The 27318-nt window shown below is 37.5% G+C and overlaps 1 protein-coding gene across 1 annotated transcript; it reads left to right on the top strand.

Moving 5' to 3' along the window:
• rnd1b (Rho family GTPase 1b) lies at nucleotides 1-26986 on the top strand. The gene is made up of 5 exons (XM_059332907.1): nucleotides 1-223; nucleotides 1354-1441; nucleotides 19376-19485; nucleotides 20744-20878; nucleotides 22016-26986. Exons 1-5 carry the CDS (start codon nucleotides 104-106, stop codon nucleotides 22259-22261), a joined length of 699 nt encoding a protein of 232 aa, XP_059188890.1. The 5' UTR covers nucleotides 1-103; the 3' UTR covers nucleotides 22262-26986.
• The last annotated feature ends 332 nt before the right edge of the window (nucleotides 26987-27318 follow it).

The raw sequence follows: 27318 nt of genomic DNA, 5'->3' as shown, positions 1-27318 counted from the left end.
CCAGGACCATTTCTGTGCTCTTCTTGCTGCGTATTTTTTTCCACATTTGTATTACTATTATTTTTTGGGGGCAACAAACACTTGAGCACCATTAATAACCACCATGAAGGAAAGGAGAAACACGCAGCCGCTGGTGGTGAGATGTAAACTGGTTCTTGTTGGAGACGTTCAATGCGGAAAAACGGCGATGTTGCAAGTCCTGGCGAAGGATTGTTACCCAGAGGTATGCTCCAATGTCTGGCACATGAGTGGAAAGGAGACAAAAAATAACCTGTGGTGCATATTTTCTGATAAAATCCGCGTTTAGTTCTGTTAGAATGATTGAATATGGCTGGAAAAAAGCGGTGCGCACGTTGCAGACAGTCGCGCATTTTCACCATCATCCTCTTGGTTCATTTTTCACTGTTTTTACGGTAGTAAATGGACTTTAATGCATTACATTATGCAATAGAAATGTATTCCATACGCATTTATTTCACCTTATTCTGGCCTGTGTTGGATTTCTGCAGCTGCAGTGATTCATGTGATTGATTGATCTGGAAATCATTGATAGTGAGGAGGGAAAAAGTCTAATTATGAGGCTTATTATTTGATTGACTCCTCTGTGCGTGTTTTGGTGTCTCATTAATTAGCCAGATAAATCCCATTACCTGTAGCTTTTTTGGTCATTTTGTGTCTTTTTCTATTTCTGTAAAAAAAAATACAGTACATATTTCAACATTTTTACAGAACAACTTGTACATTTCAGCCAGATAAATCCCATTACCTGTAGCTTTTTTCGTCATTTTGTGTCTTTTTTTTGGTCATTTTGTCTCATTTTGTGTGGTTTTTTTGGTCATCTTGTCTTTTTTAGTCATTTTGTGTCTTTTTTTTTTAGTCATTTTGTGTCTTTTTTTTTTGGTCATTTTGTTTCTTTTTGTGTCTTTTTTGGTCATTTTGTGTCATTTTGCATCTTTTTTTAAAGTAATTCTGTGTCTTCTGTGTTTTTTCAGTCATTTTGTGTCTTTTTTTTGTCATCTTGTGTCTTTTTGTGTCCTTTTTTGTGTCATTTTACAGTAATAAATGCACTTTAGTGCATTACCTTTTGCAATAGACATGCATTTCATACGCATTTATTCCACGTTATTCTGGCCTGTGTTGGATTTCTGCAGCTGCAGTGATTCATGTGATTGATGGATCTGGAAATCATTGATAGTGAGGAGGGAAAAAAGTCTAATTATGAGGCTTATTATTTGATTGAGTCCTCTGTGCGTGTTTCCGTGTCTCACTAATTAGCCAGATAAATCCCATTACCTGTAGCTGAGTGACTGACACCTCCCCACTAATGGCACCATGTTGCTAATTGCTCCCCAGACCTACGTGCCCACGGTGTTTGAAAACTACACAGCCTGTCTGGAGCTGGAGGAGCAGCGAGTGGAGCTCAGTCTGTGGGACACCTCAGGTAACGGATCAGCCTTTCTACCTGTCTGTCTCTCTATCTGTCTGTCTGTCTGTCTGTCTGGTCCAGGGGTAGTCAACCTGCGGCTCCGGAGCCACATGTGGCTCCTCAGGCTTCTGCAATGGCTCTGATCAAAAAATGATACAAAATGAAACGTTTATTTCTTTAAAATTGATGCATTGTTGTTGAGGCATTGTTGGCCAACAAAAGGGAAAAACAGTCAGAATGGAGCCTAAAAACCTTATTTTGAGCCTTAGAATGAAGATAAAACAGCCTTCTTAGTCTAAATTAGCCTACAGACATTACTAATAGGTCATAATGAGCATTTATTTATACGATTTTGTCAGAATGCAGTGAGGATCCAAGTGCAAATTAGGGGCTGAAAACCGAAGAAAACTAGGAAAACTCAAAACCAGACTTGAATTTGGCAAAAATTAAAAGGTTATGGCACCGGCTTGTAGACTTTCATAAACTACACTGTAAAAAAAAAAAATCTGTTGCTTTAACAGAAAAAAATGGCAGCTGTGGTTACCAGAATATTTCTTGAGATATTTCTTCAGTTTTCAGCCTCTCATTTGCACTTGGATCCTCACTGCATTCTGACAAAATCATATAAGTAAAGGCTCATTATGACCTATTAGTAATGTCTGTAGGCTAATTTAGGCTAAGAAGGCTGATTTATCTTCATTCTAAGGTTCAAAATAAGGTTTTTAGGCTCCGTTCTGACTGTTTTCCCCTTTTGTTGGCCAACAATAGCTCTTTGTTGGTAAAGGTTGCCTTCTCCTGGTCTGACATTCTGTCTGCAGCAGGAGGAGAATATCAGGCAATGCGCTGAATGTAATGAGTGTCTGTCTCAGCTGCATCCTACAGTTATTTCATGCATATTCTTCTTTTGGAATGTAGTTGCATATACATCTTGACATGAAATTTGTGTTGGCCTCATGCCCCTTTGTTTTTATCCATTATTGTTATTATAGTAAGGGCACACAAAATGTGCACTTGTTGAACTGATTTCAAATTAACTCTATGGAGTTTTGGGCTATTTTGTCCATTTTTGAATCCTTTTTATCCTGCCTGTAGACACCACTTGTGTCTTTTTTAGTCATTTTGTGTCTTCTTCTGTGGTTTTTTGGGGTCATTTTGTGTCTTCTGTCTTTTTTTGTGTCTTCTGTGTTTCTTTTCAGTCATTTTGTGTCTTTTTGAAGTCATTTTGTGTAATTTTGTTTCTTTTTTTAGTAATTTTGTGTCTTTTTTAGTCCTTTAGTCCAACATAAAATGTGACTTTAAAACTTTTTTTTAACTTTCAAAACACTATCATGCTCAAATTTTCTTTTTAAATGTTGCAAATGTGAACAAAGGTGTCAAATCTACCATATAAGAGGGTTCCATCCAGTTCTATCATTTGATACTAAATCTATTTGAGCTTGTCTCCAGTTTTACTTGGTATATCATCATCAAACTGAAACTGGCCTCATGGAGTTTACAGCCAGAACTTTAGAGGTAAATTTACAGTAGGGCTCCACGCTGCTTTGTTTTCTAGTCTGGATGGAGGCAACAAGTCTGGATTTGGAGCTTTTGGAGACTCCAGAGGGGTTAGATGTCCTCTTTTATCACCTGGTGCTTTCTGCACATGGCTGGATGAGGGAGGGACAGAATCTACAAGTGCATGTCTGAGCCTGATATGTTTTGCGGGATGCTCGGCAGAGAGACAGGGATTATTCCGCTTCACTTGTTGTTAATGCTGACTTTGTGCATCATATGTTCATTTACACTAAGCGTGAAAAAGAGGGTCAATGTGTCAGTGTGGATCTCGCCGGGGATCTGCTGCACAGTGTGTTGACCTGGATCCTGCTAACACGGCTCTGCAGCACCTGTTTGATTCCCTTCATGCTCGCTGCATCCACACTCCTGCAGGATGTATCTGCAGCTTCACTAGGTCACAGCGGCTGAGCAAGTTAGCTGATGCGCGTGCATGTTTTCGTGTCTGTGTACACAACAAATCCTTTATGTAACAGGCCCACTTGTGTGAGATGATGCAGTATTTACACTGCAAAAAAAGGGGTCTAAAAACAAGATAAAAACAGTAAATCTGAGGGAAATGATCTTCCTGCATGGACAGATAATTTACCTTGACAAGATTTCTTAAATTAAGATTATTAAATCTACACTGTAAAAGAAAAACCTGTTGTTTTTATGGTAAAAAAACAGCAGCTGTGGTTGCCAGAACTTTACCGTAATAAATACGGTGCAACTTTTTGTAGTATTACGGTAAAAGGATATTAGCACTGTTGATTTCCCATTTAAGATTGCCATATTTTACCGTAAAATGTAAAACTTTCTTCCATCAAATGAAACACTGTTCTGCCATGTACTTGACAAGGAAATACTTTATAAATGCTGCATGAATTAAATATTTTACCATTAAATATTACAGTTTATTTCTGTTAGAGATATGGTGTTTAGTACAGAAAAAAAAGAAAAAGTATTTTTACAAAAATAAATGCAAAAATGATGGCTTGTAGGCTATATATATATAGTAATTTACAGTGAAGTATTTTTTTTTAATGTAAAAAATTGACTATATTGGCTGATATAAACATTTCATTGTGTTTCATTGTTACTGAAACTGAATTAATCCATTTATCATTTTACGGTCTTTTACTGTCATGGTTTAGCAGTTTTTCACCGTAAAATCTACAGACAATTTTTACAGTGTAGAAATAAGCATGTTGGACACTTAAAATAAAAAATTAACTCTTAAAACAAGATAAATTAAAGCTGCAAGCAGCGATGAACTGGCCCGAGCAGAGTGACCTGATGATTATTTGTTTCTTACCAAGATAAAAAAAAAAAAACTTTTGATTTAGAAGTGTTAGATAATTTATCTTCTTTTAAGAGTTAATTTCTTATTTTAAGCGTTCAACATGCTTATTTCTAGATTTAACAATCTTAATTTAAGAAATCTTGTCAAGGTAAATTATCTGTCCATGCAGCAAGATCATTTCCCTCAGATTTACTGTTTTTATCTGTTTTTTAGCCCTTTTACCCCTTTTTTGCAGTGCAGCATTTGCTGTGCTTTTGCAGTTTTCTCCCAAAAGACGTAACAGGGTAAAAGTGATTGTAATTCCCTCCCCAGACCAAATCCTGCCTTTTAATCCCAGTCTGTGGACCTTTGGTCTGGGCCTGGTGCCGAGGGATGAAGCACACACAGGGAGGCTGAATCATGTTGAGTAGAAGGGTTTTCTGCAGCAGACAGACAGGAGGCAGCTCAGAAACTCTGGTGACCTGCATTTCTCTCCATATGCTGCTCCGGGTCACCCACCAGAGCAGCATGATGCAGGGATTAGGACTGAGCCGGTCCACTGGGCCACCCCGTCTCACTGACACGCTTTCTCTGCACTCTCTTCTTTTCTTTCATTTCTTCTTCATCCTTTCACTTGTACATGCAGCTTTTTGGAACTTTTTGTTTGTCCTGCACTGTAAATAATCGCTGTGAAATCCCAAGTTATTTATTGTATTATTCACAGTTCGTCACTGTTTGATTTTTACAGTATAGTGCTGTATAAATTACAATAAAAATCAGTCCTTGTGAAAAAAAATCACAGTAGTTAAAACATTTCTGTAGAAAAAACACAGTAGACAGTATAAAAAGTAATGCAGACTACTGTATTTTTCCATTTTTATCATAATTTTGATCAGAATCAGTCCGATACAAATGCTGTTTAAATAATTAACTTAAAGTTTTTCCATACAAATCTTGTTTTTGATAAGAACAAATCATTATTTCCATTTTGGCTCTCATTCTTTATGAAGAAAAAAAGTTTTTTGTATTATTACATAGCTAACTACTTGGCTAAGTAGCTTGCTCAGCTAACTACCTAGCCAAGAAGTTAGCTTTGTAGTTAGCTTAGCAAGCTACTTAGCCAAGTAGTTAGTGAAGAAGTTAGCTTAGCAAGCTACTTAGCCAAGAAGTTAGCTAAGTAGTTAGCTTAACAAGCTGCTTAGCTAACTACTTAGCCAAGAAGTTCGCTTAGTAGTTAGCTTAGCAAGCTACTTAGCCAAGTAGTTGGTGAAGAAGTTAGTTTAGCAAGCTATTAGCTAACTACTTAGCCAAGAAGTTAGTTAAGTAGTTAGCTTAACAAGCTGCTTAGCTAACTACTTAGCCAAGAAGTTCGCTTAGTAGTTAGCTTAGCAAGCTACTTAGCCAAGTAGTTGGTGAAGAAGTTAGTTTAGCAAGCTACTTAGCTAACTACTTAGCCAAGAAGTTTGCTTAGTAGTTAGCTTAGCAAGCTACTTAGCCAAGTAGTTAGTAAAGAAGTTAGTTTAGCAAGCTACTTAGCTAACTACTTAGCCAAGAAGTTAGCTTAGTAGTTAGCTTAACAAGCTACTTAGCTAAAAAATGAATATGGGTTATTTTTGACCATGTTGTGCATTAGAAGAGTAGTGACACAAAAAGGGATTTTATTTAAAAATGAATAAAGGAAAACATAAAATTAGGATGTATGATGATCAAAAACAAACTAATTGAGGAAAACCTGGAATACTGAATGATGAAAATAATTTATTGCAAAGATATAGAGCAAAAACTCATACATATCGGGTCACTTTAGACCCATGTTGTGCATCAAAGGGTTAGATAAATGATTTGTAAAATAACATATGGTTATTTTACAGTGCAGTGAGAGGGAAAGTTCCCCTCCCCCTCCTCCCTTCATGTTATAGATGTCTCTCCTGTCAGGCTCTGGGTGATGGCCGAGCTATTTGTTGTTCACACCTTACACATTCTTCTTTCCTCTGTAATTTGCTCTAATTGTGCGGTGTTGTGCGGCTGTGGCCCCTCCACACTGAGAGGGTCTTCTCATTATCCCGGCTCCCCTTCATTGATTGCACTGACCTCGTCGCCGGCTCCACATGGCAGCCAGCTCCTTCTCCTGAACCCACCATGGATTTACTGAGCAAAATCAATCCGCCGCTTTTAATCAGCCTGGTCCGATCGGACATATGCAGGGGGGAAGAGAGACAGAGAGAAAGAGGTGCACTGCAAAAAGAGGTGTGTCTAAAAACAAGATAAAAACAATAAATCTGAGGGAAATGATCTTGCTGCATGGACAGATAATTTCACTTGACAAGATTTCTTAAATTAAGATTATTAAATCTATACTGTAAAAAAACAAAACTCTACATCAGTTGCATCAGTTAATCATTTAAGACATTTATAATGGAAAAATACCAATATACGACACTGTAAAAAAAACGTAAAAGTTGTTTTTACGGTAAAAAAACAGCAGCTGTGGTTTCCAGAACTTTACCGTAATAAATATGGTGGAACTTTTTCTAATATTACAGTAAAAGGATATTAGCACTGTTGATTTCCCGTTTAAGATTGCCATTTTATTCCATATTTTCGCATGAAAAATAAAACTTTTTCCATCAGAAGAAACGCTGTTCTGCCATGTAATTGACAAGAAAATACCTTATAAATGCAGCATAAATTAAAGATTTTACCATTAAATATTACAGTATATTTCTGTTGGAGATTTAGCAGTGAGAAAAAGTATTTTTTACAAAAAATAAATGCAAAAATGATGGCTTGTAGGCTATATATATATATATATATATAATATACTGTAATATATATATATATGTAACAGTATATTTTTTTTGCTATAAACACAGTGCCAGTGTAATTTACAGCGGAGTAATGTATTTTTAAAAAAATTAGTTTTGGCTGATATATACATTTACAGTGTTTCATTGTTACTGAAACTGAATTATCCCATTTATCATTTTACGTCTTTTACTGTCATGGTTTAGAAGTTTTTCACCGTAAAATCTACAGACATTTTTTACAGTGTAGAAATAAGCATGTTGTACGCTTAAAATAAGAGTTTGAAGATTTTGTATTTTGAATTTTTCTTTTAGGCAGAAACACAATTTCTGAGATTGTTGTGGGGGTCATGTGCAGTTTTTCACTGTAAAATCAACAGACATTTTTTACAGTGTAGTTGCTGCTCTGCTCTTCCCCTAAAAAAAAAAAAAAAAAAGCTGAAAGGCCATTAGAAATGATTGATATGCACCATAACAGTCATTCTAATTCTGTTCTAACGTTTCATTGTTAATTGACAATAATCATGTTAATGTCTATATCCATTAACATGACAATTGTCTATTAACATTCCCTCTCTTTTACAATCATGCAGATTGTTTCATCAGCTGAAATGGATATTGAGTTAATTAGAGATCCATTTGTTCATTAATCCAACAGTAAATTATTTTATATACAATATATTCTAAAACTCAAATGCTTTATCAGCATTCAACCTGAAATAAAATACCCACTAACACCATAAAAAGATTAATTATTCAGTATTCATGAGTTACAGCCACTGGACGTTCACACTGTAAAAAAGGTCTAGAAACCAGATAAAAACAGTAAATCTGAGGGAAATTATCTTGCTGCATGGACAGATAATTTCACTTGACAAGATTTCTTAAATGAAGATTATTAAATCTAGATATAAGCATGTTGAACGCTTAAAATAAGAAATTAACTCTTAAAACGAGATAAATTATCTAACACTTCTAAATCTAAAGGTTTTTTTATCTTGGTAAGAAACAAATAATCATCAGGTCACTCTGCTCGGGCCAGTTCATCACTGCTGGCAGCTTTAATTTATCTTGTTTGAAGTTAATTTCTTATTTTAAGTGTTCAACATGCTTATTTCTAGATTTAATAATCTTTATTTAAGAAATCTTGTCAAGTGAAATTATCCGTCCATGCAGTAAGATCATTTCCCTCAGATTTAGTGTTTTTATCTGGTTTTTAGACACACTTTTTCTTAAAGTGTATTATCTCCTGACCAGTTGGAAAATGTGATTTGTATTTCAAAAGTTCTTAAAACACTGCTTGTGACTTTGCTAAAGACTACCACCAGGCTTTTAACTCAATGCACATCAAGGCTTTACATTTTTTAAAGCATCTTTTGTCTGAGTGCAAAGTGTAAAAAGCTTTAAACAGTGTCAACTAACAAACTGGAGCTTGTTAGCAGCTCAGACGTGGTGCTGCTCAGGAACAAAGAGCCTCCTCTCTCTCCCTGCAGGGGGCTTCACCACTGATTTTGACTGGCTTTGGCATGTGAAAACTGGGGAACAACTGACTGACGCAATGTTTTTTTGGCCGGGCTGTGAAGTCCGTAGTTATCAGCTGCAGCAGCAGCAGCAGCAGCAGAGCTCCCAGTGGGCTGAGTGGGAGGAGACGCAGGGATACTCTCATCCCCAAAATCTGTGAGTCATCCCATCACTGATCATTAATCTGTCTGACCCCTGCATCCTCACTGTAGCAGAGGAGAGTGTTAGAGAAACGGCATTGAGGAAACCTTTAAAATTAAATGATCTGACTCCAACAGTAAATCCTTTCACCAATTCTCTGCGCAGATCGTTTGATGGGGAATGATGAGCATGAGACGTCCAAGTTCTCAGATTTTACATTTTATTACGATACGTCAACAAGGCCGGATTAACCATATGGGCAACTGGGCAATTGCCCAGGGGCCCCCGCTCTCTAAAGCACTGGTTCCCAATGTTTTTCTTGAGGGACCCACATTTTTACCATTGTAAACTTTGGCGACCCCCCCATTGTCCATTGCTTCTATGAAGCCGAACTAAGTGTGACTTTTATGGTTCCCTCTCTTTTTCTTTTTGAGATATTCAGCATTTTCGTCTCCCTGACGCTTCGCCATTTTTCCATTAGCTCTGTGTTTCTGTTGTTAGGTGAGGTTACCGGTAGGTGAGGTTACCGGTAGGTGAGGTTAACACTAGGTGAGGCTACCGCCAGGTGAGGTTACCGCTAGGTGAGGTTACCACTCGGTGAGGTTACCACTAGGTGAGGTTACCACTAGGTGAGGTTACCACTAGGTGAGGTTACCACTAGGTGAGGTTACCGCTGGGTGAGGTTACCACTAGGTGAGGCTACCGCTGGGTGAGGTTAGCTCTAGGTGAGGCTACTGCCAGGTGAAGTTACCGCCAGGTGAGGTTACTGCTAGGTGGGGCTACCGATAGGTGAGGTTACCGCCAGGCGAGGTTACCGCCAGGCGAGGTTACCACCAGGCGAGGTTGCCACTAGGTGAGGTTACCTGTGTATACTGCAGGAGGGATGTTACACATGTCCTTATTCTTGCAATATAGCCTTTATTTTTAAACTTTTCTATAGTGATTTTTCTATTTCAATAAATGAATAAATGTTTAATGTAGCCCTTATTTAGTTGTTTTGTCCCACTAATGAATTAAATGCTGACTCATCTATATTTAACGCATTAGATTTATTACATCCCTTAAAATCAAGAAGGCTTCGTGACCCCCCGTGGATCCTTGGCACCCCCCTGGGGGGGTTGGGCCCCCCCTGTTGGGAATCACTGCTCTAAAGGGCCCGGGGCAGTGAAGGCACAAGGAAAAGTGTCCTTGAGTGTCAATTTTGCCAGATTATACTGATGCTGATGTGTTTTGTTTTCATAATATCATATGTGAGTGAGTGGCCTTGACAAGAGGACATAGTGATGCATTTGTAGTTCTATGAGGACATAGTGATGCATTTGTAGTTCTTAGAGGACATAGTGGTGCATTTGTAGTTCTTAGAGGACATAGTGGTGCATTTGTAGTTCTATGAGGACATAGTGGTGCATTTGTAGTTCTATGAGGACATAGTGGTGCATTTGTAGTTCTATGAGGACGTAGTGGTGCATTTGTAGTTCTATGAGGACGTAGTGGTGCATTTGTAGTTCTATGAGGACGTAGTGGTGCATTTGTAGTTCTATGAGGACGTAGTGGTGCATTTGTAGTTCTATGAGAACATAGTGGTGCATTTGTAGTTCTATGAGGACATCGTGGTGCATTTGTAGTTCTGTAAGGACATAGTGGTGCATTTGTAGTTCTATGAGCGTTTGCACATCTGTACATGAAAATGCACTTGAGAACAGTCGCAGTTGATGTGTTGAGTATATTAACTGTATATTACTGTAAATATTCTATATTTTGCCAGATTATGGTGATTCTGGGGTCGTGATGATGGGGCCCTTGAATATTGTTGCCCAGGGTTACAGCAAAATGTTAATCTGGTCCTGCACGTCAAGAAATGTGCAGTTACAGTTAGAGTCTCTGGGTTCATCTACACGTCCCTGACACAGAGACCGACAACAGAGACAGAATAACAGATTATTTCTAACATGTGCCAGTGATGAGGATGGGCTATAACGCTCCATTGATTTAGCACACAAACACACAAATAGTCACACTCATGCACGCGCAGTAAGAAGCCCGTCCTCCCCTCCCCCACCTGTACGCTCCAACACTAGCCCGTCGTCTCGGCCTGCCAGCCTACTTCACTCTGGCCCAATTTCCACCTCGACATTTAGCTCTGGGCACCATCAAGACGGATGGAGCTGAGATCAGCCGCAGGAATTTGGTTTATGCTCTTTTCTTTTCCTTCCATTCCTTCCTCTCTCCGTGTTTCATGCCTCACAAACTCTCCATCTGTTGTTGAGGCATGCTGTTGAGAAAAAAGGAAGAAAGGGGGACATTTGGAGCATGCTTCGGCTCTGTGTGTGTATTGATCTACCCAAGCCAGGGATGGGACACTTAAATGCTGCAGGGGGCCACAATTATTCATGTTCACTACCACAGGGCCACATATAGGACCGTGCATGATGAAACTGCAATTTTAAATATGTTCACAGTGCAGTAACTTAACATATTTCATGCTCAAATGCATGTTTAACAGTATAAATAGGAATACAAAAGGTTTGAAGCAGATAAAAAAATAACCACTTACTGTGTTACTTTTTTTTTCAGTGCAAGAACAGCAGACCAACATTAATTACAAAAAGTAATTTTGTGCATTTTTACACTGCACTTGATAGATTTCATGTTTTTGGTCATTTTGTGTCTTTTTATGTTCATTTTGTGTCTTTTTTTTGATGATGTCATCACTCTAGCCTCTCCATAGGGTAACATTGGGGGGATTTTTTGGCGTGTTTTTGTCTTTTTGTGTCATTTTTTTGTTCATTTTGTCTTAGTTCATTTTATGGTTTTTTTTTGTTGTCATTTTGTGTCTTTTTTTTGGTCATTTAGCATCTTTTTTTTGGTCATTTTGTGTCTATTTCTTTATTTTGTGTTTTTATGTTTATTTTGTGTCTATTTGTTTACAGTGCAGTAACTTAACATATTTAATGCTTAAATGCATGAAAGTAATTTTGTGCATTTTTACACTGCACTTTTAAGATTTCATGCTCAAATGCATGTAGTTGTACTGAGGGCCACTTCAAGTGAGGGTGCGTGCCGTATGTGGCCCCCGGGCCTCTTGTTGCCCATCCCTGACCCAAGCCATTCTTTAGCTGTTGCAATGGAGAGGAGGGAAGAGACAGAGAGTGGTGCTGTGTGATATCAGACTGCAGGGGGTGAAGGATTAATGGCATACGAGGGCTCTTTGTGATCTCCCTCAGTAGGCTGCTCTCCCTCCTCTCTTCCTTCTGGCTTTTTCCTGCCACAATAGAAACAGATATTTCTTCCAGGATTAGAAACTGGGCCCTGGAGTGTCGGGAGTAGAGGGTTGTCACAATACTAAAATGTTCAACTCGATACCGATACTCTGGAAAATATTCAATACTCAATTAGGGTTGTCAAAAGTATCGGTACTCAAAAAAGTATCGATACTTATTCCATGGATATTTGTTCCTATTGGTTTGTTCCAAGTCACGTGACTTTCAAGGTCCCGGCGGTCAGAACAAAAAACATGGCGGACAGTTCTCTCATTTTTAGTGAAAAAAATCAATATTTTGACTTAGTTTCTGCATAAAAATGGATTTTGATCACATTTCTAGCTAGAAATATATGTTTTATTTTCTAAATATTCACTCAGTGAATGTACATAATCACTTTGTATGTTGGAATAGCCACGGGATATGACTGGCATTAACTTGCATTGTAGCAAAATCCGTGTCAGTTTCACGGAAATTTGAGTGATTCCGTGGCTATTCCACGGATTTTGAGTTAAGCGAATCCGTGGCTATTTCACGGATTCCTGTGAGACCATGTTGCACAGTCACATGACTACGGTAACGCTTTATATTAAGGTCCTTGTAATAACCATTAATTAACAAGTAATAAGACCCTAAGATGCTTATTAACATTACTGTGTGTTTATAAGCCTATATACGTGTTAATAATGGCATTATAATACAGCTAATAGCAGGCTATAAGAGATGTATAATAAGAACATTAATAAAAGCCTCATGAGTATCTTATAATTCTTCATAATAGCATTACAAACACCCATAACCCACCCATTATGTCTTTGCCATGCCTTTATTAATCTTTTGTTTGCTTATTGATATTAAAATATACTTTATTGCTCATCTATTATAAGTTAACTATGCACTTGCTAACAGTTAACTATGCTTTTTGCAGCTAAAGGGATCTAAAGCGAGAACAATGCCTTATTACTTGTTAATTAATGGTTATTATAAGGACCTTAATACAAAGTGTTACCCATGACTACACTGTAAAAAATGTTTGTAGAAATAACAATAAAACACTGTCAAATACATCAGAAATAGGGCGTAAAATTAAAAATGATATATCACCGTATTAGACACTTAATTACCATAAATCAAGGAATAGCACAAAACTTTCACTTTTTCTGTCATAAACTGGAAGAAACACACAGTTTTGCTGTAAAAATATAACATTCCCATGCAAAATTAAAGGAGAAATACCATGATGTGTGAATAAATGACACAATCTCCCTTAAAACAACTGGAATATTCAGTCAAATTACAGTTTTTGCTGATATTTACATTTAAATTTAGAATAGAAAATCCACTCACTGTAATTTTTACGGTGAAGTTCTGGCAACCACAGCTGCCAGTATTTTACCGTAAATTAAATAGATTATTTTTTACAGTGTACCACACCAGGGTGTTGAGTATGTGTCCATTAGGGATTTAATGAGTTAATGTGAAGCATAAAGCTGAATATGGGAGATTCTAGAAGATTTAAAGTGTTTGTTAAAACCGTGTCACTGTGGATTCTTATGGGTTAAACCCTTTGAAGATAGGACAAACACGCCTACTGAATCATGCATCCTAAATAGAAGATAAAAGCGATTCCTGCAGAGAAAAAACATCCTAGACGTCCCCTCCACTTCCCCTCCCTCCTGACAGGGTATAACTAATTTGTCAGCTTTAATTGCAGCGTCTCTGGGACCCCCCTGTGCTGCTCCGCATTGATCGCTGCATTTAGATCAGCGGTCATTTAATGCAGAATCACACCCAGGTCCCCGGCTCTGTGATAACCCCTTGAGGGAGATTGAGAAGATTTATAGAGCCTCTGACTCTCCTGTGAGACACACACACACACACACACACACAAACACACACACACACACACACACACACACACACACAGCATCATCATCCTGGTGGTGCTAATTGTTCTGATGTGAATGTGTGTCAATTTTCACAGTTTGCAAACACAAAGATGTCTCACAGATGAGCGTATAGCTTTTCACTGCAAAAAAGGTGTTTGAAAACAAGATAAAACACTATTTTTTTTATCTCCTGAGCCCCAATACTAGCTGACATTAAAGAACAATCAACATTTTTGAGATTGAACCCAATTTCTTTAGATCTCTCTCCATTTTTCCATCATATTTTAGTTAGATGGCGACTTCTTCATTTCTGTTTACTGGCAGATTACAGCCATGTGTACACTGTAAAAAAGCCAGAAAAAAAAACAAGAAACAAAACAATTGGCACATGAGTGGATGTAAATAGAGTGTTGGTAGTTGCTCCAATTTTGCTTTTTTTAAATGCATTATGGGGGAATGATGCTATATTTTGTTCAGAGGTGCTGCAAGAGTGTTTTTGTTTGTGCACTGCAGAAAAGGTGTGTCTAAAAACAAGATAAAACAGTAAATCTGAGGGAAATGATCTTGCTGCATGGACAGATAATTTACCTTGACAAGATTTCTTGAATTAAGATTATTAAATCTAGAAATAAACATGTTGAACGCGTAAAATAAGAATTTAACTCTTAACCCTTAATAGGGCACTCATTGAAATACTTGCAAATTCCAAATTTCAACCCTAGAGAATATTGGAGGATATTATATACAGCCAGAATGTGTAAAAAACATACGAAAATAATATTTTGAGAAAAAAGTTTACGAGATTAAAGTGGCAAATCTACGAGGAAAAAAATGTGCAGATTTATGAGATTTAAAGTGGTGAATCTGGGAGAAAAAATTTGCTTTCTTCCCACTTTTTTCTCGTAAATCTGCAAGTTTTTTTGCGTAGATTTGCCACTTTAATCTAGTAAATTTGCAACTTTTTCTCGAAATATTACCTGAAGTTACCAAATATAGTTCTTTGCCTGTGTGTGTAATATCTATTTACAGATATTCATATTTTAAGCATTCAACATGCTTATTTCTAGATTTAATAATCTTAATTTAATAAATCTTGTCAAGGTAAATTATCTGTCCATGCAGCAAGATCATTTCCCTCAGATTTACTGTTTTATCTGGTTTTTAGACACACCTTTTTGCAGCTTTTCTCCTCCAGCTGTAGGTGTACAACATGGTTTTTAGGGCAATAATGTAATTTTCATTCTTGCGGTGTTTGTCCTCTTTGTAAAACTGGAGTCATAGTAAACAATAATTCACTTTAATCACAACGTTTCAGTTAATTTGATGCTTAAAGAGTAGAACAAAGTCGTTTTTTCGAGGCGTGTTTTAATCCAACAAGCGTGTCTCTTTGTTCCTTTGCTGCCATGTTTACTCTCTTAAGGACATGGAGCCGCAGGAATTTCATCACAGCTTGTCATTATCCCACTCACAGCGCCCGGCAGCTGGCAAATTCAGTTTTACCCTTTGATAATGTGGAAAATCATTAAGTATTCATGAAACTTATCTGTATGCACACATCCATGTTGTGTGTGTGTGTGTGTGTGTGTGTGTGTGTGTTTTTTTTTTTTTTTTTTTCATTTGCATTGTTTTCTACGCTACAAATCAATTAAGGATGCTTGTGAAATACCTAATGAGTGATTACACACACTGCTGTTGTTATCTGTTGCTATAACATGCACACACACATTTTTTGTGTGTGTGCATGTATGTGTACATACAGATGTGGGGATGGGAGGGGTGGGTTTTGTCATTTTTATTGTCTGTTTTGATTCTTGTTTTGGTAACACTTTACAATAACCAACTAAGTAATGTTTATAGATGGTTTATAAACCAATTATTACCCATTTACAAAGTGCTATACATATTTAATCTTTAAATGTTTAAAGCCAATTTCTTAAATGTATATGAATCATTTCAAAATCATTAACAAATGCTTAATAGTGTTTAAAATGTTATGAGTGCAAACATAAACCATTAATAAATAGTCCATTAATAAACATTATTAATTAGAATTGAATTGTTTGTTAATGGTAAAAGTAACTATTGACTTACATTAATAAACTATCCATTTGCCATTTATAAATGATGGTTATTGTAAAGTGTTACCAGCACTTTTAAGATAAGATAAGATATACTGGTAACACTTTACAATAACCATCATTTATAAATGGTAAACAGTTTATTAATGTTTAATCATCATTTATTAACCCTATATAGGCCATTTAGAATGGTAAATAAATAATTTATTAATGTTTAACGAACTAAATCATTTATAAATGGCTAAAAGATGGTATATTAATGTAAGTTTACATATAAGTTTAATATACCATTAACAAACAATTACATTATAATAGTTTATGAATAGTTTTGGTTGCACTCATTCTAACATTTGTAACACCATATTAAGTATGTTAATGATTTTGAAATGATTCATATACCTTGTGGGAAATTGGTTAAAAACATTTCATGATTAAATATGTATAGGACTTAAAAAATGGTTAAAAAATGGTCTATAAACCATCTATAAACAATACTTAGTTGGTTATTGTAAAGTGTTACCAAAGCACTATATAAATAAAGTTTGATTTGATTGGTTTGATCCACACGGAGCCCAAAGTAAACATGTTAATCCCATTGAGCTCCATCTGATAGATGTTACAGACCTCTGGCTGCTGCTGGTTTTAAACAGCGTGTCACTCTGTTGGTGTGGTGATCTACGTCTATAGAGTATAAACGTCCCCGGCTCTGTGGCGGAGCAGAGGAATGTCCCCGTCAGTGGGTGGGTGGGCAGTTTGCGGTGTAAAATGATTGATTGGCAGTTAAAGCGAGCCTTTATGGAGAGGTGGGAGGAATGCCTGATGCCGATGGTGGATTCCAAGGCTGTTGCTGTGGTAACAGAGGAGGTATTGCGCACCGAGCAGAGGATTTTTTTTTTTTTTTTTTTTGGGGGGGGGGGGGTGGGTGGTTTACTTAAGGATTCTGAGCATGAGTGGGAGCGTCTGCCTGCCCCGAGCCCCTCCGCTCCACCGCTCCACCGCTCCACTTGCGTAATCTACTGCAAGAGGAGATCAATGAGGATTTAGTGCTCGATTGTCATCTTCTCTCCCTTTTGAAATCCCGGCGAAGGATTCAGGAGCAGAGGAAAGAGCAGCAGCAGGGACAGAGGAGTGAGGCTCAGCAGGAGAAGTGATGCCGATTGGATTTAATCCCTGCAGCTGTATTCTCTGCCTCTCTGCTGCTCCTGCAGACTTTTTACTCCGACCGACTGCCTGGTGTCACTGCAATCCATTCCTGAAACAATCACTCAACACTAGAGCTGGATGATACAGGGTTTTCAAGACTGATAAAGATTTTAGAGGGTTTAAAATTGACCAAAAAAGACACATAATTACCAAAAATACACAAAATTATTTTAAAAAGACACAATTACCAAAAAAAGACACAGAATTACCAAAAAGACACAAAATTATAAAAAAAAAAAAAAAGACATAAAATTACAAAAAACCTATTATTATAATGTAATTGTTTGTTAATGGTATATTAAACTTAAACTTATATGTAAACTTACATTAATATACCATCTATTAGCCATTTATAAATGATTAAGTTCATTAAATATTAATAAATATGTATTTACCATTCTAAATGGAGAGAGCCGGATGATACGGGATTTTTGAGACTGATATGAAAAATGAATGGATAACTGATATGGTGGCCAATGTTTTTGAGCTGGAATGAAAATAGACTTTCACCACTATGCAAATGTAGCAAAAGAACATAAAAATCTATTAAATAACATTATATTTATGTATTTCATACACATTATACAAACAATGTATTACATTGTCAGCCAATTGCATAAATGACTACTGAGGAAATGAAGAATAAGTAGTAATAAAAATAAATAGCTAAATAAACATAATTATTGTGTCAAAAAAAGAAAATTATTAGCTAACATAATTTCTTAATCAACATTTTCTGCATCATATGTTTTTATAATGGCTCATATCGGACAGCGATATGCCTTGTATAGGCCAATATTTGCTGATAATATCAGTCAACTGATATATCTGTCAGGCTCTTAGAATGAAATTCATCATGGACTCAAATTATTCACTGTTAAATATTTAACGAAGCAGATTCAGCCTCGACCCTTATGTACCTTTGATATGAAAATATGTGTTTGAATGAGGCACCAGAGAAGTGTGTGCAGTCCCCTGCAGGTCTGACTTCTAAAGACATCAAACATTAAACATTTAGGAACAAAAACACTTTGAGGACGACAATATTATTACAATTTCACCATGAAGATGAGGAACACAGTAGGGCTGTTTCCACTACCGCCCAACACCTGGTATGAGGCGGGTCTCACTCGCCGAAACGCCCCTAATTTGAATACGAATCGTCCGGAGCTGACTTTTGTCGGGACTTTTGTCTGGTCTTTTTTCTCCCCTGAATAATGCCTGGTTACTGATTGGATAGAATGCTAAGCAGGATGTGACGTAGTACTCTACACCACAACAACACACGTCATTTGTAAAAGCAGTGTTGCCAACTTAGCGACTTTGTTGCTATATTTAGCGATTTTTCAGACCCCCTTAGCGACTAGTTTTCAAGAAAGCGACTGGAGACAAATCCAGCGACTTTTTCTGGTGTTATTGGAGACTTTTCTTTTTAAGAAGAGTAAGAAGGAGTCGAATCGGCACAGTCCTCCTGCAGCAGTCTCTCCCAGCTGCAGAGCCGGAGGGGATGTTAACCCCTTAGCGTCCAGTCTGCAAATTGCTAACAGGCTAACAGTTAGCTCTGTAGCAGTACAGTGTGTATGTGCTAACAGGCTAACAGTTAGCTCTGTAGCAGTACAGTGTGTATGTGCTAACAGGCTAACAGTAACTCTGTAGCATTACAGTGTATGTGTGCTGCTGCTGCAGGAGGTGTTCACAGCACAGTTAGCGATGCCGGTTAATTCACCATCACTATGTTTATGATCAGCGGAGACGCTGTGCATAATTAGCCATGCTGCTTTGTTTATGATCAGCTGCTGACGTTGTGCACAGTTAGCAACGGCGGCCACAGTTGAGTCTCCCGTGTTTAATGTGCTGTCACGGTCGAAACTGTCGCTAAGCGTTATGCTACGGTCGAAAAAAAACAACCGTCACCTCCAGAGTCTCTAAATCCCTCTGGGGGCCTTTTTGTTATTTAGACACGCAGAGTGAGTGGACTTTAGAGAGGGCGTGGCCTGAGACTTTCCCGGTGGCCACTCTTCCCCTTAAAGGGAACACAGCTATTGACCAACATTTGCTAATATTTCAAAAAGCGGCCGTGCAAGATTCCTCGAAAATGTTACAAATCTGTACTCATGCTTTGAGTTCCTGTGGTGAAAAGTGAGCTGGTGGCCCATCAGAGGTGCCTGAATGTCTTTTTAAAGTGTGTCTTGTCTTTTATCCATATTAATATCTCTTCATTCTTTCCTCCCATCAAAGGTTCTCCGTACTATGACAACGTGAGGCCTCTGTGCTACAGCGACTCAGATGCGGTTCTGCTGTGTTTTGACATCAGCCGTCCCGACACGGTGGACAGCAGCCTGAAGAAGGTAATGATGGCTTCACTACTTCACTCTACAGGCATCATCCAGATAATTCTCCACTGTCAAACACTTGACCCACTGAACCTCAACGAGCCATTTCAAGGGGTTTTTATTGCTCGTTTTACATTTAACTCACTGTGGCCTTGTATTTTACTGTAGCATATATAAGTCCTGCAGCTCTGTGGAATCAGCACAATCATAGCTAGAAGGCTGAACAACTTAAACATGTCATTTGCAGTTTAACACAAAGAATTTCTCTGATACATCCATACATCCATCCATCCTCGTCCGCTTATCTGGGGCCGGGTCGCGGGGGCAGCAGGATAAGCTTATTTTAAGTGTTCAACATGCAAGATAATTTCCCTCAGATTTCGTGTTTTTATCTTGTTTTTAGACCTTTTTTGCAGTGCATGTGTATGGTAAAAAATGACCTATAAATAGATATTACACACATGTCACACAGACTGACTATTAGGGAATACAAAACAGGCTATTTTTGAAGAAATTGCTGATATTAATCCTCTGAACCGGAAACATTTGTTTCTTCAGAGTGACCTGACAATTATTTGTTTCTTACTAAGATAAAAAAAAAAACTTTTGTGTCTTTTTTTTGTGGGTTTTTTTTTGTGTTTTTTTGGTGATTTTACGTCTTTTGTGTCTTTTTTGTCTTTTTATGCGTTTTTGGACATTTTACGTCTTTTTGTGTCTTTGTGTCTTTTTTGTGTATTTTTTTGGTCATTTTGTGTCTTTTTGTGTCTTTTTTTGTCTCTTTTTTGTGTATTTTGTTGGTCATTTTGTGTCTTTTTTGTGTCCTTTTTTGGTCTTTTTGTGTCTTTTTTGGTCTTTTTTTTAATCTTTTTTTGGCCATTTTGTTTTTAGACATCTATTTTTGGTCCCAAAATGACCAAAAAAGACAAATTTTTTTTACAAAAGAGATAAATTAAAGCTGCAAGCAGCGATGAACTGGCCCAAGCAGAGTGACCTGATGATTATTTGTTTCTTACCAAGATAAAAAAAACTTTATATTTAGAAGTGTTAGATAATTTATCTTGTTTTAAGAGTTAATTTCTTATTTTAAGTGTTCAACATGCTTATTTCTAGATTTAATAATCTTAATTTAAGAAATCTTGTCAAGTGAAATTATGTGTCCATGCAGCAAGATCATTTCCCTCAGATTTAGTGTTTTTATCTTGTTTTTAGACTCCTTTTTTTTGCAGTGTGGCAGAATAGATCCACTAACCTGACTGTCTTTTTGTGTCCACAGTGGAAAACTGAGATCCTGGACTTCTGTCCGAGCACACGGATCCTCCTCATCGGCTGTAAGACCGACCTGCGCACAGACGTCTGCACGCTGATGGAGCTGTCCAATCAGAAACAGACTCCCATCACCTACGAGCAGGTGAGACAGAAGAAGAAATGCATAAGAGTTAGTCACGGATATAATAAGACAAAAATATGACAACATCAGTTGTACAGTTAGTCAATAATACAGTTATTAACTTCTCTTTTCATATCAGTAGACTTCCACTGGAGCTCTTATTGTCAGATGGCATTTCAGAATTTAATTTCCTTTTGGATTCATTTATTGCTTGAAAACATGATGATTACAATGGCAGTTAATAAACTACCAGTACTTCCTATTTTGTCTTATGATGAAGAATTAATGAGTCATCTATTGTCATCAGAAGAGTCACTGGTGGCTTGCTCCTTCATTTTTAATTTTGCAGCCTTCTTATGAGCTTGCAGGGACATTTCTGCCTAAACTCCACTCTCAATGGTGCAACACACTGTAAAAAAGGTCTAAAAAACAGATAAAAACACTAAATCTGAGGGAAATGATCTTGCTGCATGGACAGATAATTTCACTTGACAATATTTCTTAAATTAAGGTTATTAAATCTAGAAATAAGCATGTTGAACACTTAAAATAAGAAGTCTATGGTCTGGCCCCTTAACCTCTACATTTCGCCAACTTCAAGTCTAGTTTAGAGTTTCCTTAGCAAGACTAGCTTTCGATTTTTCTTCAGCCTTTCATTTGCACTTGGGCCCTTGCTGCATTCTTACAAAAACATTAATAAATGCTCCTTAAGACCTATCAGTAATGTTGGTAGGCTGTGTTGTTCTCCTTCATGAGGCTTAAAATAAGGTTCCATTCGAACATTTTTTCTCTTTTTTTTGCCAACAATGGCTCTTCTATTAGTAAAGGTTGCCGACCCGAGCTAGACGTTCCATCGTTTTTATCTTGTTTTTAGACAACTCTTTTTTTTGCAGTGCACTGGTGCAAATAGAAAAGACATGAAAAAATGTACTGACGTTGTTGTAGAAAATCTTTAAAGAAAAACAACTGACGACCAGGTAGATTCGAATAGCAGCCTTGTGCGGGATTTATTTTGCAAGTATCAAAAACAGATGATAGACAAATCCAAAAGTCAGAACAACACTGAGCGAGACAACACTCTGTGTCTCTTTTTAGGTTTGTGCGTCAATGTTTCTGTGTAACTAAGGTTTTAATGTCCTGATGGTCTATCTCCTGCAGGGTTCTGCTATGGCCAAGCAGCTGGGAGCAGAGGCTTACCTGGAGTGCTCAGCGTTCACCTCGGAGAAAAGCATCCACAGCGTTTTCCGCACGGCGGCGATGGCGTGCATCAACAAGCTGCAGCCGCTCCCCAAGCCCAGCCCCACCCGCCGCCTCTCCAAAAGACTGCTCCACCTGCCCAGCAAGTCGGATTTGCTCTCCTCCACCTTCAAGAAGGAGAAGGCCAAGAGCTGCTCGGTCATGTGAGTTGAGACCTGCTGGGTCACAGTCCTCACATGCAACCCCCGGCCCCCGCCTCTTTGGTCTCGGGGAAGGGGGGGTGGGCACGATGGTTTTATCAGGACCTCCCTGCTGAATCCTTCCCTCACCCCCCCGGAAACCAAACGCCCCTCAGAAGAGGTGGACACCTCGCTGTCCACTTGCTCCTGAACCTTTTAGCGCACATCCATCTTTCTCCACTACTGTTTATCTTGCTTTGGAGCAAACAAAATCAAAGTTTGATCATCGAGCTCTCATAATTTCTTTCACCTGTAAACAGTATGCAACTACAACGGTGTTACATCTGTCTGATTTTACTTCCTCTCTCTCTCTCTGGGCACATGTTGATTTTGTCCAAATTGGAAATGTGCAACGTGTGACGTTTAATCTTTGTGATGTAAAATGCTTCTCAGACAATTCAATGGATATTTTTATAAAAATAAATCTAGCATGAAACCGTCAGGAATTAGCAAAAAGTCCTGTACGTCCCTCTTAGTAAAGGTGTGTGAGCTGTGAAGTAGCTTGTCGCCCCCATTTCGGCCTGTGAAAGCACAGAGATGGAGAGTAAGAGCTATTACATATATATATAGCTATTATATATATATATATATCATATATATATATATAGAGAGAGAGAGCGGCTCTCGTTGCCTCCGTGGCGATGAGAGCCGGGATACGAGCGGTGAGCGCTAGCTGCTAGCTGCTATTCCAACCTGCACGATTGTTGATGCCTGGTTGTTTAGCTCTGGGCAGCGCTGGGTGGAGGAGGCTGGCTGACGGGGCTCTGTGTGTGCACAAAACGACAGAAATGAAATGAGGACACACGCAAAAAAAAATAAAATAAAGAGAAGTTTAGCCGGGCTTCCGCTGTCTCTGCTGTCACGTTTTGAAATACTATTTTGGTGATGGGACACAAAAGATGCTTTTATATAAATAAAAAAAAGCATTTAAAAACGGTTCAATGCCGAACTGTCGAGTGTTATTTATGAAACGGTGGCTGGATATATTGATGCCAGTCAAAGTGTTATATTGATGCCAGTCAAAGTGTTCGGAGGCAGATTTAAAAGCGTTTAAAAGGAAAATGCCTCCTGAAGTCAGTTAATGGGGGAAAAAATCTGGAGTGCAGTTTCAAATATTCTTCAGAAAAAGATTTGTAGCATTGCGTTGTTGACAGATTCTCAACAATTCTCAAATGGTATGCAGTTTTGAAAAATGCCTTTCATATCCTGGAAGTCATTGAGATTTTTTGACTACTCTAATATGCCTGTGGATTTTTCTCCTTTGCAACTATCCAAATGTAGCACTCCCAACCCGACTCTACTCTTCTTCCAAGATGACTCGTTTTTTTGTCATACACTCTTTATTATTAATCTATCGAACCTCCAATAAGCAGCACTTACTGTAGGTTACAACGACCACGAAGCAAAAGTCGGACCCTTCTTCCTGAGCTTAAATCCTTGGCTTCATGGTTATTATGTGTGTGTGCAGCATTGATCTCCGTGCTTCTAACCATAAAGCAATAAAGATTTAAGTGGTTGTGATGCAAGGTAAACCTGTGCGGCAATAAAGATGCAGCTTTGTGATTCCTGTCATGCTTTAGTGCTCCATGGACATCCAACTTATAGACTGAAACCATCTCTGCTGTACAAAGAGGCTGCTGATCTGTGTTTGCCCCGCCTCCTCGGTGAAAGTAGCCACTTATATATATGGAAAAACCAATAGGGCGCCACAGAAATCACTTCCTGAGCCTGGAAGTTAGCATGTTAGCACCATGGGGCCCTCACCTCTCAGCTTCAGCTTAGCTTTTTTTATTTTATTTTTTTATTTCGAACATGTGCGAGTGACACAACAAAGTAAATTCAAAACAAACAAATCCAATGAGAATAATCAAAACAAAAAAATAGCAATAGTCAAAACAAAAGCTATAATGTGAACTTAACAAAGGAGTAGGATGAAGCATAATATGCTTATTTAAACCTACCCCTTCTCTTCTCCACTACTCAATTAACACGTTTTTTTTCCCTGAACATACATATTTAAATAGATAGATAGAAAATAAATAGATTAAATAAACAAATACATGAATAATTTATCATTTATGAAAACACCCGGTTGTTAAAGCCCTTCTTCCTCCCTGTACCTGGTGCAAACCATGTGTTTGTATCGCTTTTTAAACTGGATCATGCTTGGACATTGCTCTCAAACTCATGAGGATTTTAAATTGGTTTTGGTTAGAAATAAGCTCTATGGTTTTAACACAAGATGCGTTAATAAACACCCCAATTTGTGCATTCTGAAGGTTTTACATGTCCTTAAAAATTGCTAACAAGTGGTTAAATGAGGCTACAGAGCAAGGTTATAATAGTTTTAGATTTTTCATTAGTTTTAGTTTTAATCTCGTTGTGATTTTTTGTTTTCGTATCGTGATTTTTTTGTTAGTTTCAATTAGTTTTTAGAGTGAGTTTGCTAGTTTTAATTCGTTTTTATTTTGGGGATTAGATTTAGTTTTTTTGTAATGGGGTATTTGTTTTCGTTATTTTGTTACTTTTCGTTAACTATAATAACCTTGCTACAGTGGTTGTCGTGGTAGAAGTCGTGCAACTGTGGTGTAATTCACTACAGCATATTCACAGCATGGATTTTTCTATGTTGTTCCAAAGGTCTTGGTGTATTTATGTAATATTCTGGAGGGATTTTATTTAAAAAAAAACAAGCAATCCCTAAATGTGTGTAGCATATGGTAGTACGGATAGAGTGCGGATAAGCGGTTAAGGATACTGAACATCGTAAAAGGGTTGTTTTTTAATTTATGAAGATTATTCTGCAGCATCAGAAACTTGTGTTTGCCACAGTGCTTTTTTTTCTGCAACGATCCAAAATCCAATGCAAAAACCCCATAGGCGACTTCTCAACAGCCCCCATGGTGATGCTAACTTCCGGGTTGGCGAACAAAAAATACAAAATTTAGTTTGCTCTCTATGACGACGTCCTGCTGTTAATAAATGTTAAATAAATCAAATGGTGTGAACAGGAGGGAGCGGTGCTCTGTGGAGATGTTAGCCTTTGCTGTCAATTTTTACATAATCATAATAAAAACGTGTCGAGGCAGCAGGACGTAAAGAAACGGTGCATGCACGATGCAGCGTGTGCTTTTAAAATTGGAAAAATCTACTTCAAAAGTCCATCTTGTAAAAAAAAGGGCTAGTGTGTGTGTGTGTTTTGGGGGGTGGGGGGTAATAATGTGAGGAGAAGTAATCAAAATGCACAGGCTGGCCCTGTCCAAAGAAAGCTATTTTTCCATTCTTTGTTTATTTGGTTGATGTGTATTTTTTCTCTTTTTTTTTGGTATTTAAACGCATGATGTAAGTCCTGATGTTGTTTATTGAGATAACGTCTTTACGGAGCTGTGGACTGCCCCGATAGATAGTCGGAGGAACTTAAAGGGGCGATTTGCACAAAAGCTTCCAGTTCATGTTCACACATCAAATTCCTCAGCATCGCCTAGCAACAGTTCAGCGTAGGAAACGGAGATGGTGGGTTGGTGGTTTGGACAGAGAGCAGACATCCCCACATCCATTATAACAGGCTTGTTATATATATAGATATAAAACAAATAGGGCCGGGACTCGATTAAAAAAATCAATCTAATTAATTAGAGGCTTTGTAATTAATTAATCGAAATTAATCGCATTTTAATCGCATATAAATATTTGACCTGAGAACAGTGAGAAGTAATTTTTTTAGTACACCATTGAATAATGACTGAATACATAAGCTAAAGCAACAAAAATATTGTTTATTTTTGTTCAAGTCCAACAGACCAGTGCAATTTTTGCCATTAAGTGTAGCAATAGCTTTATAGCAGGGGTCTCAAACTCAAATTACCTGGGGGCAGCTGGAGGCAGTATCAAAATGAGCAAAAAAAGACACAAAATGACGAAAAAATGACACAAAATGACCCAAAAAAGACACAAAATTGTTTAAAAAAGACACTAAATGACCCAAAAAAGACACAAAATTGTTTAAAAAAGACACTAAATGACAAAAAAAGACATAAAATGACTAAAAAAAGACACAAAATGACAGAAAAAAACTAAATCACTTAAAGACACAAAATGACCAAAAAAAGACACTAAATTGTTTAAAAAAGACACTAAATGACCCCAAAAAGACACTAAATGACAATATTTCGAAATATATTACAATTCAGGTAGCCAATATGTAGGTAGACCTTCTGTAAATTATAATACTTTGGTATTTTAATTAAAACACAATACTTTCAAGTACATTCAGAACATTAGAAACCCTGACTATTATTATTACTTATCGATGCTTCCATCCGTTCGTTTATTGGTGCTCCAGTATAATCGGTCCGCCTGAAACTCATCCAGTGAGAAACGTTCCGCTGTGCAAAAATAAGTGCGATTGAAATGCGTCAATTTTTTTAACGTGTTAATTAATTAATCTTAATTAACGTGTTAAAGTCCCGGCCCTATTAAAAAAGCAACATTTCCGTCTTTATTTTTTTCCTTTGGGTTAGTTATGGAGCTGATGCCAGGCTTTGGGATGGATTGTCAGTTAATATGCAGCCTTTGTGTTGTAGTCAGTGTTTGGTACAATGGTGCAGTCAAACTCCTAAGCATGTCCTATTAAAGTTGTATGATTGTACATACTGTCTCTTGTTTTATAACCATTGTAAGACATCGTCAAGAATGTCACATGAAAATATTGTTGTTGATGTGAATATTTATTTGGTAGCTATTTTTGCCCTTTTTTTATTGACATGTACATTTGTTTAAAATCTATTTTGGAAATTTTACTTTTTTTTTCTTTTTCTTTTTGGATTTTTTTTTTTTTCTTCTTTTTGCTGTGTTAAATAAAGCTTGCCCAGTACGGCACCCTTACATTTTCGTTGTCGTGTCATTTTAAACTGAAATTATTTATAATAATTTATTACCAAAAGAACATTTTACAAACTGTGCACTGTAAGAAAAAGTCATGGCAGCTGTGGTTGCCAGAAGGTTTTCTACTGTAAATTTAAATGT

This window comes from Centropristis striata, chromosome 5 (genome assembly GCF_030273125.1).
Source record: "Centropristis striata isolate RG_2023a ecotype Rhode Island chromosome 5, C.striata_1.0, whole genome shotgun sequence".
NCBI lineage: Eukaryota > Metazoa > Chordata > Actinopteri > Perciformes > Serranidae > Centropristis > Centropristis striata.
Note: the sequence above shows the minus strand (reverse complement) of the source record. Positions and strands in the feature narration are given on the sequence as shown.